We start from the raw sequence: 12084 nt of genomic DNA on the forward strand, positions 1-12084 counted from the left end.
CTTTATCCTCAGCAGTGCTCCATTTAAAGGGGGGTTAAATTTAGGATGATCGCATTTTAATTGCAATTACTGGAAATTACTTATAAATATTTTATGAAAAGACAGCATAATGCTGAAAACATAAAATTTTATGTTCAATTAAGCTGAATTCAGGCTTGCCCTTTCCTGATGCATATAAACAAAGGAGGGTTCAATCGGAGAATGGAAAACATTCTAAATGATCATCAACCCAAACATTTGTTTTGCCTTTAATAAAATGCATGAAAATTGCTTCTTCATACTGGCTTAAAATTATAATTGTGTGTTAGGATTAAAAAATATAACAATTCAGAGTTTTCTCCTTATTGTCAACAATAAGCACGCTTTTCTCTGCAGCATTGAGCATCGCTGATGAGTGCTGATGAGTGATGGAAAGGAGCTGACGTTTCTAATCAGCGGAACACAGGAAAGATGATCTGTGTGATTCTAAATTAAAGCTCCAGTCAAGATTATGATGTGAAAGAACTGTCAGGGGCTTGAGAGCCCAACACATGCTTTAAGGAGAGAGCCAGGGAACCACTGCCCGATGCCACTGAAGATAGAAAGACATGGCATCTCTCCACCTCAAGGAAAATGGATATTCTAAAAGCACAAAGGAAATGGCTCAAGTAGCACTTTGTGTCACTTTAACCAAGATGCTTCCGTAGTAATCAGATTAACAGCCAACATGGGTACAAATGGATGTGCGAACGTTCATCTCAATTAGACAAAAAGGTTAAATGGGTCCTCAGATGTCTGATCTAGGTGCTTTGTTTGTCCGTGGTAAAGTTTCATGACAGTTAAACTGACCTTCATGCCTGTTTTTCATTTTTATAAGTGGGGATTCATGGCTTACAGAGGTGCAGGACTGGGGCATCAAAGAACACTCTTGACATATGTTACAGGTCAATTCTAAAAACATGGATAATTGATGCCTTGGGTGAAGCGGGAGAAGGGGCCAAGGGCAGTTAAGACCAAACAAGCCATTTATTATTGGGGTTAAAATGAAAATTTTATTTTTCTAATAGAATGGACTCCTGATTTAGGCTGCCCTAAGAAGTCCTGTGAGAGGCATACATTTTTAATATTGTAAATCAGTTACACATTCTTAAAAAAAATGCTGCCCTCCAAAAAGCGAGAGCAGAGACTCCAAATACATACTTTGTTAATGGTGTTTAAATATCTGAGAGGATAAGGAATAAAACACCTAGCTTAAGACTAAAATAGAAGAAAATCATAGGAGACCAAACACTGGAGATCCTGGCAACTTCTCTGAGCCTGTTGTGTGCAGAGGAATACACACTTCAGTGGGTCCGAGAGAGAAAGAAGTTAGGAAGGAAACTCTCCAGAGTGTTCAGTCACTTGTTACAACAGGGGAGAATGGACAGTCTAAAGTGTTGCAGAATTAAAGCTCTCATGTTAATCATCACTTTGTCACTTTTAATATTGTTAGAAGTAGCACTAATGTGAGTATAAATTCTCCTCACTGGATTAGGAAATTTGGGCTGTATGCATGTTCTTTAAGTGTCTGGAATATTCCAGAGAGGCTCTCAATGAAACCTGGGCATATCTTTGAGAAACTAAGATTCTCTAAGTTGTTTTATAAATATTCCATATTCAGACTAATCTGTATGTATTGCCAAGCTAATTCATAGTAATGTCTTAGAAATGATATTTTTAAGGATAAAAATAATAAGATTATACTACTTAATATTTCAGAGTTAGTTTTATTCCATCTGAATTTAATGAACATTTACTGTGTGCCAGGGTTCCAGGCCCTGTGACATACTGGGGTGATAAACAAAAAACCGAATTTAACAGTTAATAAATATGACGCTTCTTCTCAAGGAGATTAAAGTCTTATTATTTTGATGTGGTATTTTACTCTATTCAATAGGATCTGTTACACACAGTACTGAATTTAAGAGGACTTGCTCAGTAAACAATAGGAACCTATGTTTTTAAAGTTTATTCAACATTATAGAATGGGGGTTGACAAACCATGGACCAGGAAGCAAATCCCACCTGTCCCCTGTTTTTGTAAATAAAGTTTTGTTGGAATATATCCACACTCATTTGTTTACATATTGTCTGTAGCTGCAATGGCAGAGATGAGTCATTGTTAGAGATATATGTGGCCTATAAACCCTCATATATTTACTATCTTCCACTTTACAGAAGAAGTTTACAATTCTTGTTATAGAAAATACATTAACAGAGAATTGCTGCAAAAAATCTAGGTTTTATGGAGACTTGCAAATACCACTTGTTAAAGACACTTTTATTGTATAAAATCAGAATTTCTCTTTTGGGTAGTGTTTGTAAAGAGATATTCCCTTTTTCCACTTAGAAGTTGTAAAGATCAATATTTTTCAACAGTTGAAATCAAACAGTTAAATGAACAGGCAATCTGGGCAGACACACAGCCCAGCTGCAGTCTTCCTGTTTACTCACGTGGCACAGGGGACAACTGCATCTCCTTGAGACACACAGGGTTCTTTTTCTTTAAGTTCTGGACACTCTCTCTCGCTGCCAATAGGAAACTGCCTGATGATCCGTGTCCTTACACGGGTGCCTTTGGGCGACACCATATCATGACACGTTTTTGAGCAGGGGCTCCATTCTGACCACTCGGACACCTGGCACTCTTTGGTGATCACACAGGACTGGAAGGTCATTGGCAGCTTCTCTTGCTGGCAAAAGCTGAAAAAAAGGCATTGATATTCTCATCACAGACCCGCAGGCAGTTATGAACTTTGTGTTCTACACTCCAGAGTGAAATCTGCTTGGACATTTTTATTTCTAATTGGAGGTACAATTATAATTTCATTGACAATATATCAACATTTTTCATGTGTCAAAGCAGTTAGACTCAAAGCTAACATTTGCATTTTCTATTTTTGTAAGAGCTGTTAAACCATTCATGGGAAATACAAAACAAAAGGGACTAAGCAAATTAGCTGAAACTGAGTTTACCATATTGTTCATTTCACTCATTCCAGATTTGTTTTAATTTAGAAAATGAGAAACCAAGAACTGTTAACATACGATCATTTCCCCTCTGTTAAGTAATTTAAATAAACATGCCTGGCTAACTTAACACAATACTGTCTTGAGTAGAAAAAGTAATTTAATATATGCTTACATTATTTTTTTAATATCATTGAAAACTTCAGTCATCACTTATAATTGTAATGTATGCTTATTCAAATATACCAAATCTTCCAGTTCACACTTCAATGTACAGTATACATATATCTTAATCAAATACATCATAAGCATTAGAAATATAAACCTATTTAGATCTATATTACTGTAGAGATCACCACTAAAGCTCTAATATTTATTCATCAGAAAAGTGTTTATGTTCAAACTCATATCTCTCTACTCTTTCTTGAATTAGAGAGATGTTGGATTCATACATATGAAGATGAAGACGATGTTACGGATGTCAGAACTAAAGGCATATGCACTTTGAGGAGTTTTCCTGGAACTGAATGACCTTGTGTTGATTCTTAGTTGAACTCTTGTTCATTCATTCTCCATAACCAATAGTGCATGTTTACAAGACACAGGCAGCCTGTCGCCATGATGGAGCCATCTGTTCCAACGGGAGAGCACACTGATAATTCTGTCTTGTCATTCAGGTGCTACATTTAACTATGGTAATTAACCATACAGAGAGGCAGGTCCATTTTAATGTAACAACTCACAGTCAATCTTCTTAATTCTACTGGCATGTATAGGAAAATTGCATTCCTAGGAGACAATTAGAGCTCAAAGCATCAAAATCAATTTGTCTGAGTTGAGAGGTCTGGGAAGAAGAATCATTTCATTGGTGGTAAAAGGGCCCTGTGAGTCAGCTTAGTTTTTCTTACAACAGAGAGGATCAAAATCCCATTTTTATTCAAGTGTCATGTACTGGAATTGATGGATTGGGTACAAACTAAGCATAGGGCAAAATTTTTCTCTGTGATGAGAAAGCTTTCTCTCTTATACTTTATCCATGAAAATCAGTCAAAATAATGACCAAATGATGACTTCTTTAAGTCCTCTTACAAAGTTTTCCATACTTAATTTCCTCTTATACACAGTTCTTATGCTTCATGAGATTTTCACATACTTATGCATGCATTATCCTTTATGTACTTCTAATTAAGTTCATATTCTATGTATAGGCAGAAGGTTAACAATTCCTTTTAACCTCTTGTAGACAATCTGACCACCAGTTAAATGCGTCTGGTTACAGTTACACTGGTAGCCTGATAAAGTTGGGATGTTAGCTATATTAGTCGATCATATTTATGATAAAATGACCCCTTTGGACAAATTCATCTGCACTGGAGAAAACTATATAAACCTAGTAGGTGGCTACAGCATAGTCTTCCCTGAATGTGACAACTCTTGAAACAGGGCTTGTTTTCTGTGGGGATCTTACAGGCTATGACAGTGGGATTGCTTTAAGAGACATCAGCTCCTGTGGGGCGTGAGACCTTTAAGCTAAGGTGACTGTTGGGTCCACTTGATGTAGAATTTACCTTCTTTCATCTCAGCTGTGCTACATGGATTTATAGAATTCCTATCAGGTAAGGCCTCTCTGATGCTACAGTGACGACAAGTTCTAGTTCCTGCTCTATACCTTTCTAGGCAGACTAATGCTAAATGTGAGTGAGTCTTGGGAGTCTTGTGTGTCTTAAAGTCTTTAGAGCCTACATTTGACACTTAACTCATACTACGTCATTTAATACTCCCAAATAATCCTTTTATATGGGTAGCATTATTATTTCCATTTTATAGGGAAGAAATCTCTGAAAGGTTAGGGAACATGTTCAAGATCATGTAAATAGTAAGTAGTAGATGGGAATTGGAACCTGGATTGTCTAAAATCAGAGCCTATTTTCTTAACCACTCTGCCCTACTTCTTTCCATGGTTTGGACTAGGTCTCAGTTTGTTAGAGCAACTGCTTTAGCTGGCAAGTTGTGAATCAACTAGTATCTCTATTTCACATCCCCAGGATTTGTGCCATCTATGCACTTTGCAAATGTACTGCTTGTCTTAAGGAGGACTTAGTAATTATGGAAAAGCCCAAACAAATACATTTTCCTGATAACAACAATATTCAACATAGGTCCTACATATATACATGGAAGTTACTAGCATAAGCCCAAGAACAGTGTTAAGTTGTACGGTTATGTAGTTTTAATAGACATGACATATACAGCAAACCTGATATCTGTCACTGCATTTCCTATAATTTTTCAATACCCCAAGCCATTATTTCAAGAAATATGTATTAGTAACTTAATACTGGGCTTCAGACAAAGATTACAGTAATTAAACTGGAAGCATATAATTCTACCTGGAGAAACACAAAAGGTTATATGAATTTTAAACAATGTATTAGAACTTTTCATATTGAGGTGAAGGTAATTAGTGGAGATACGAAATAAAATAGCTTTTTGTTTGTGGATGATTCAGGGAAATATAGATTTTTTCCTTGTCAGTGTAAGGAGCAGCGGATATAAGAGTAGCATTGAAGCCTAAGTAAGATCAAGGGCAGTTATGCAGATCCCAAAAAGCACCTGCTGTGGGTGAGAATGCCACTGAAAGATTTGGAGCAAAAAGGAGATGGTATTTGTATTTTAGGTAGGTTTTGATGGTGGGGTGGAGGATGGAATATTATCAATAGGGTACACCAGTGGAGCTGGGGAGACTATGATGACAATGATTACAACATTGTTTGTAATGAACATATATTGGATGCTTACTATGTGTACTGGACAAGCTGGGTGAGGTATGATCATGAACATGAGGTTAACCTTCATTGAATGTCTACTACGAGCCATATACTGTGTTGAGTTTCCTAGAATATCTCATGTAGTCCTCAAAACTGCTCCATAAGGTGGAGAGCTGCTTTTTTTTTTCAAACTAAGGAAATGGAATCTAGATGTGTCACCCTAGTCTAGAGTATAGCAGAACTGGGATTCTAACTAGATCATTCTCCTTATGATGTTCAGGAAGGTGCCAATAATGGCAATGGCAATGGAAATTAAAAGGTGTTGCAAACTATAAGAAAAGAGGAGTTAGAAACCATACAGCCTGATGGACAGTTGAGGGGATTAAAAGAGAGAAAGGAGTCGTTAAAAGACTTGGGAATTTCTAGCTTTGGTGATCTAGTAAGCAGCACTGAATTTCTTTGAAGTGGAGAGCATGGAAGGAGAATCAAGTTTTGACAGTTGATAAATGAGTTCAACATTAATGTCTTCATTTGATATAGACATATCCCACAGGCAGAAGTACCCAGTAGGCAGATACAGAATTAAGGATTAGGGTTTAATTGAAAGTTCTGGATGGCCTGTATAGTTTTTAGAACCATGAACATATAAAAGTTCAACAAGGCCACAGGAATAGCTGAACACTCACATACTGGGGCTTATTTTAAACCTGCAGAATTCACACATGGCTGTAAGTGTACCTTGGTAGGACCATAAGCAATATGATGATTTTAAATTTCACTTTGTATTTGTTAGTGAGACTAAATGGGGCCACCAAATCTGTGGTTAGTAAATTATTCAAGCTACCATTCTCTCCTTTATTCTGGGCATGCAAAAAGTTGACACTATAGAGCTTAGGGGACTATACATTTTGGTTCACTACAATTTTCACGGGAACATGCCCTTCTGGGAGGTCAAAGGCCTGGGCTATGCTTCTGCAAGGGTGGCCTGACAGGATATGTGACAGTCACTTTTCACTTATGTGGTATGCTGAGCATAGCCCTGATAGCTCAGAATGAACAGAACAGAAGCTTGGCTTTGAGACAGAAGCATATGTTAATTTGTACATCTTATATTAATAGAAAGTAAAATATTGGAAAAAATGAAAAAGTGGAGAGCAAAGATTAGTATTTGCCTTTAAAGAGACTTTTATTACGAGGTGACAGAACACAGATACTCCTGACAGTCACTTCCAAACTTGGATTATTTAGTATCTTTAACATTTTTCTACTTCAAGTCAAGGTTAAAACTAATAAACTATAATTTTCATTTTTGATAATTCAAGTTTTGCTACACAAAAATAGAATGCCATTTCAAATCTTTTTTCCTAAACTTATTTCTGTGACCCATTTAATAATCCTAACACTTGTGAAACTATCCCTTCTTTCTGAAGGTAGACTAAGTTCTCTCCCCAAATACCAGTATTCTTCACTAGCTTCTTAAACAGAAGCTTTCCAAGACCCTGATTTTCTCAAGATAAAATCCAAACTTGCCTTTCTAGTTATCAAAACTCTCCATAATCCGCCCCTACTTCCAGCGCCCTCTCTGGTCACCACTTAGCCAAAACTGAGTTTCAGTCCTCCTGCCCAGGAGCCTGCAGTTCTGCCCACTCTCCTCACCATCTCCCGAGCACAGCAGCCCAGTTCTATCTGACCACCTTCGTCTACACTGTTTGCCATTTGGAATCCTGTCTCTCGTTCCCCATCTTCTTTGCCTCCCTGAAGTGACGTAGCTGAGGATCCATGTGGAATGGTCAGCGCTCAGGAAAACCTCTAAATGTGGCCTGAACAACCCCTCCCCCAAAGAGAACCAGGTGACAGTTTTTCTTTCTCATGGGAAGAAGATGAAATTATAGGCTGAAAATATGATGCCATCAACTATTGACAAGAAATATGTGTCCCTTACTAATAGTTAGGCTGAATATTCATGTTGAGGTGGCAAAAAAGTGACACCTGTAAATCCATGTTTGAAGCCTCTGTGCTTAGAATTGACTCATTTAATCTTTTTCTCTCTTCTCTCCTTTCTCTTTATAGATTCAGATACATGAAAAAAATTTTTTTCTTTTTATTCTTAATAAGGCAAAAAGGAAAAATAAAAAATAAGTTATAGTTGGATGTTGCCATAGACCCTGTGTTTGTAATCCAGGGAAAGTAATAAAAGTGATCAGAATCGTTTTTCATCACCTTGCTGAAGCCTAACATCTGCAGTCTGGGGCTCCGAAGGGGAAGCTATTCCTAAGGCTTAGTCTAATCCAGAGTTTGGTCTGTGAAACAGGGACTTGTTAGACATGCAGGATCTTAGATTCTCAGGCTACACTGTGGAATCAGAATCGGTATTTTAGTAACATTCCAGGTTATCGATATGCACAGTGAAGTTTGAGAACACTGGTCTAGAGTTAACTTTCCTGAACACTCCAAAAATACAAGCCACCCAATATTTACAGTTGGCAAATGAGCCTTCATCAGTACAGCCTTCCTTCTTACAGAAAACAGAAACTGAGTAGATCACACAAAATGGGATTTATTGCCAGATATTAGGTGGTTTATACAATAATTGGGTAGGCTGGAGAAGAGGCTTCTAAGTAAAGTTTCCAGGACAACTTTCAGCCCTCAGAATCATACTGCCATTTCTCTGATTCATAAAGCTGCTTTTGTGGCTACAAGAAGCCACATTTCTGGCACAAACTTCCCTGTGAAATGGGTACTTCTGCCTCTTACTACTGACCTCAGTTCAGAATCCAAGTCTGACTCTAACACACTGTTGGGAATCTAAATCACATCCAGAAACCTGGCTGCAAGCAACTTTGGAAAGTACATTTTAGTTTTCTGCTTTTGTAGTACAGAAAATCTTGTTAAAGCAGTACTAGTCAAAATGGGATGTCTGGATGAGGGCATCTGTTAATGAGCTAGGCACAGGAATTGAAAGTAAGTATTGAGGCATGTTTACAGCAGTTTGAAGTCTGCAACTTCCACGTGTATGATGAATGGATGCAACTCAATGTGCAGGGTATAGGCCAGTTTGTTAATGCTGAATTCCATGGTGAGAGGCACAGGGCATGAGCTGTATCTTAGACAGCCATAGTAGGACCATGTTATTGGATCAGTAAGAAATCAAACAAACAAATAAAAAAAAAGGAAACCAGCAACCAAAATCTGAACCTTTGCCTTAGTTATCTGAAAAAGCACCATACTGGTGGCACTGCATAATTATGAGCCAGTCAATCTGTTGCACCCCCCAAACCCAGCTCAATTCCTAGCTCTTTAATAAAATCTGTAGACTGTGATGGGCTCATATGACTTTTCAAAACTATAAATCAGTTGGGCACCTAAGAATACACTATCTATAAACAAGACCCATAGCAATATGTCTTTTGAAGTTCCTGTAGAATTTGTCTATAATAAGCACTTATAATATTCTTGATGTTTTCTTCCTATAAGAATGCAAATGAATGCAATAACATTGTTCAAGTTATGGAGGATTTTCTGTATGACTGATATTACCCTAAATCTTTTCACAATATTAACAAGCATCCCCAAGTTTTGTAATATGAACAAACACAATTTAGTATTTAAAGTGGATTAAAATATTTACTTTGTATAAAGCAAAATGTATTTGTAAGCTTGTATACTCTGTTATGACAGCATGGGCACATACCTAATTTGATTAGGTAATTTTTTCCAAGAATAAAAGTGATTGTCTAATCCTGGCCAGCAGAATATAAAGGCAATGGGATTAAATCACACATAGAGTGTTATTATATCTCTATGGACTATTTGAGAAAAAAAGAGACGTTTTTTGAAGTAGATGCATTTTTCACATATACTAAGATAGCCATCAGCCAACTGACAGTCATGTCTATTGTCCCATCTCTTATACATATATATATATATAAGCAGATTTAGTTTTTAAATTATATTCAGAGATTAATATAAGAATATAATGTTCAGATATATTTCTCTCTTTTTTAAATTTTTTAATTAATCTATTTGTTTTTTCAATTAAAAAATGGAATGGGCCAAGAGGATTGCCCAGTTTTTCTGAGTCCCCAGTTTATAGCAAGATAGGAAGTGATGAATACTGTACTCATAGTCAAGAGATCCAAGACATTCCTAAATTTCCACTCTTGAGTTGAATAACTGATAAGGTAGCAATTACTCTGCCCCATAGCTTTTCCATATTAGAGAAATTACATTTTTCTAACAGACCTCTGAGGTCTCTTTCTTCAATAAAATTGAAGACTCTTTAGTTTTCATAACCAGCCTAAATTCTTGTTCTTGTGTTTGGTGACTTGTATTTTCAGATTAAATCTTTAAAAAAAGACTATCACTTTATATTCAAGCTGCAATCCTTTAAAAAAACCCACAAAATTAAATGTGCTGTACTTTACCACTTATTTGTCAATTTGAATGAACAGTTTACAGATTTTTCAAACTAATCTCATTCTCTAAGGGTGCCCTTTCCTTCACAGAACTCAGCAAGTTAGAAGCAGTGATTCTCATGGAAGTAAAACATATGCACAAACCACTTTCCTTATAAAGACAGAGGTCTTTCCCCTTACTTTGATATTTGAAAACCTTTTGTTGAGTTCCTGGGAACCTTGCCAAATGGTGTCACCTGCCAGCTGGAACAATCATATGCTCCCTATTAAAGCTGAGGGCTACACTGCTGGAAAGCAGCTGAATGTGAGAATATTGGTGTGGCACATATTTAGTAATGGGATAAACTGCAGTAGCAACGAGGCCTCCCTGGAAGGGCCAGTACATACATTTTCTATCCTTTCACATAGCAAATATTTGCATGCAGCTGCTTCCTTATCACCAATGCTGTTCCAGGCAGTGACCAGTGAAATTCATGAAACAACCCCAAAGCCATCCCAAATGAAAATTATAAATAGCTTTATGAGGCAGGGTTAAAACTAACTACCAGACTTCTAAAATGGTGTTACATGGCATGATTAATTTTAGCAATTCTTTTCATCAAAGGCAATCTTTAGCATTAAGGAAATTTTTGCCTCTTTTTAAAATTCAAACTAAACAAGAAGAGAAGGAAAACATAAGCACAGGGATATTATAGATATTATTTTGGGTTCTGCACACAATTTCAATGTATGGAAGTGGGGGAATGGGGGGCTTTCCCAGTACCAACAAGAATTCTTGGACACCATCAGGGTGCCCAATAATTCAACTCAATTCTGACACTATCCAGAGATAGTGTCAGATTCCACAGTCTAAGTATTCAGTCCCACTAGACTGCCCCCTCTGCTCCCCAAGTCAGATGCCAGCTGCAAGTCCATTGTATCACCTGTGTTTTGGACCTACCGGCTATGGATCAGAGAGAGGTTCCCCAACCCCACCCCTGGATTCAATGAATTTGCTAGAGTAGCTCCCAAAACTCAGAAAAACATTTTACTTACCAGATTATCAATTCATTATAAAAGAATATAACTCAGGTACAGTCAATGGAAGGGATGCATAGGGCCAGATGGGGAAAGGGGATGGAGCTACTGTGCCCTCTTTAGCACATCACTCTTCTAGCCCCTCCACATGTTCACCACCCTGCAAGCTCTCTGAACCCAGTCCTTTGGGGGTTTTGGGAGGCTTCATTACTAAGCATGATTGATTAAAGCATTGGCCATTGGCAATTCATTCATCCCAAGTCCCTCTCCCTTCCTCGGAGGTTGCGGGGTGGGACTGAATAATCCAATCCTCTAATCACATGGTTGACTCCTCTGGCAAATAGTCCCCATTTTTAGGTGGTTTCTAAAAGTCGCCTTACTAACATAACAGAAGACACCTTTATCACTCTCAGCACTTAGAAATTCCAGGGATTTTCAGAGCTGTGAGTGAGGAACCAGGGATGAAGAGTGAATATATATGAGAAATATGTTTTGTTCATCTGAATGACTAAATATGTATTATTCTTACAAATCACAAATATAGCATACTCATTATTTAAAAGGAGAATTACCAAGCATCAATTGAAACACTGATTATCAAAACTTTTATGATAACTGAAAGAGAGAGAGAGAAATCAAGTCTAATATATCCAAGTTAAGGGATAGAAGTTAAAGGCAAGAAAGCATTGGGGAAGTGATAATTATTAGAATTTCTTTTCTATATTGACTAGAACATCAGATTCCATTAACATTCCCCTGACCTTGCCAACTCCCCATTGCTTGGATAATATGGAGGTTCCAGGGATTTCTTTATTGAAATTAGCATAAAATGTAATCATAAAATGTAACTCATAATTAATAAAAATGTGAGAAAAACAATGCAGTTATATAAAATA

At 37.1% G+C, this 12084-nt stretch overlaps 1 protein-coding gene across 5 annotated transcripts in view; it reads right to left on the bottom strand.

Moving 5' to 3' along the window:
- Positions 1 to 12084, bottom strand: part of THSD7A (thrombospondin type 1 domain containing 7A) — an 809828-nt gene that overhangs the window by 218288 nt on the left and 579456 nt on the right. For all 5 annotated transcript variants that reach the window (XR_008998498.1, XM_057504555.1, XM_057504554.1 and 2 more), the window contains one exon: positions 2473 to 2721. Coding sequence is in view for 4 of the 5 variants with exons in the window: in XM_057504555.1 (XP_057360538.1) it covers positions 2473 to 2721 (249 nt within the window). In the remaining variant the exon portion in view is untranslated. The remainder of the gene's footprint in view (positions 1 to 2472; positions 2722 to 12084) is intronic.

The sequence above is a fragment of the Manis pentadactyla genome, chromosome 7, assembly GCF_030020395.1.
Source record: "Manis pentadactyla isolate mManPen7 chromosome 7, mManPen7.hap1, whole genome shotgun sequence".
NCBI lineage: Eukaryota > Metazoa > Chordata > Mammalia > Pholidota > Manidae > Manis > Manis pentadactyla.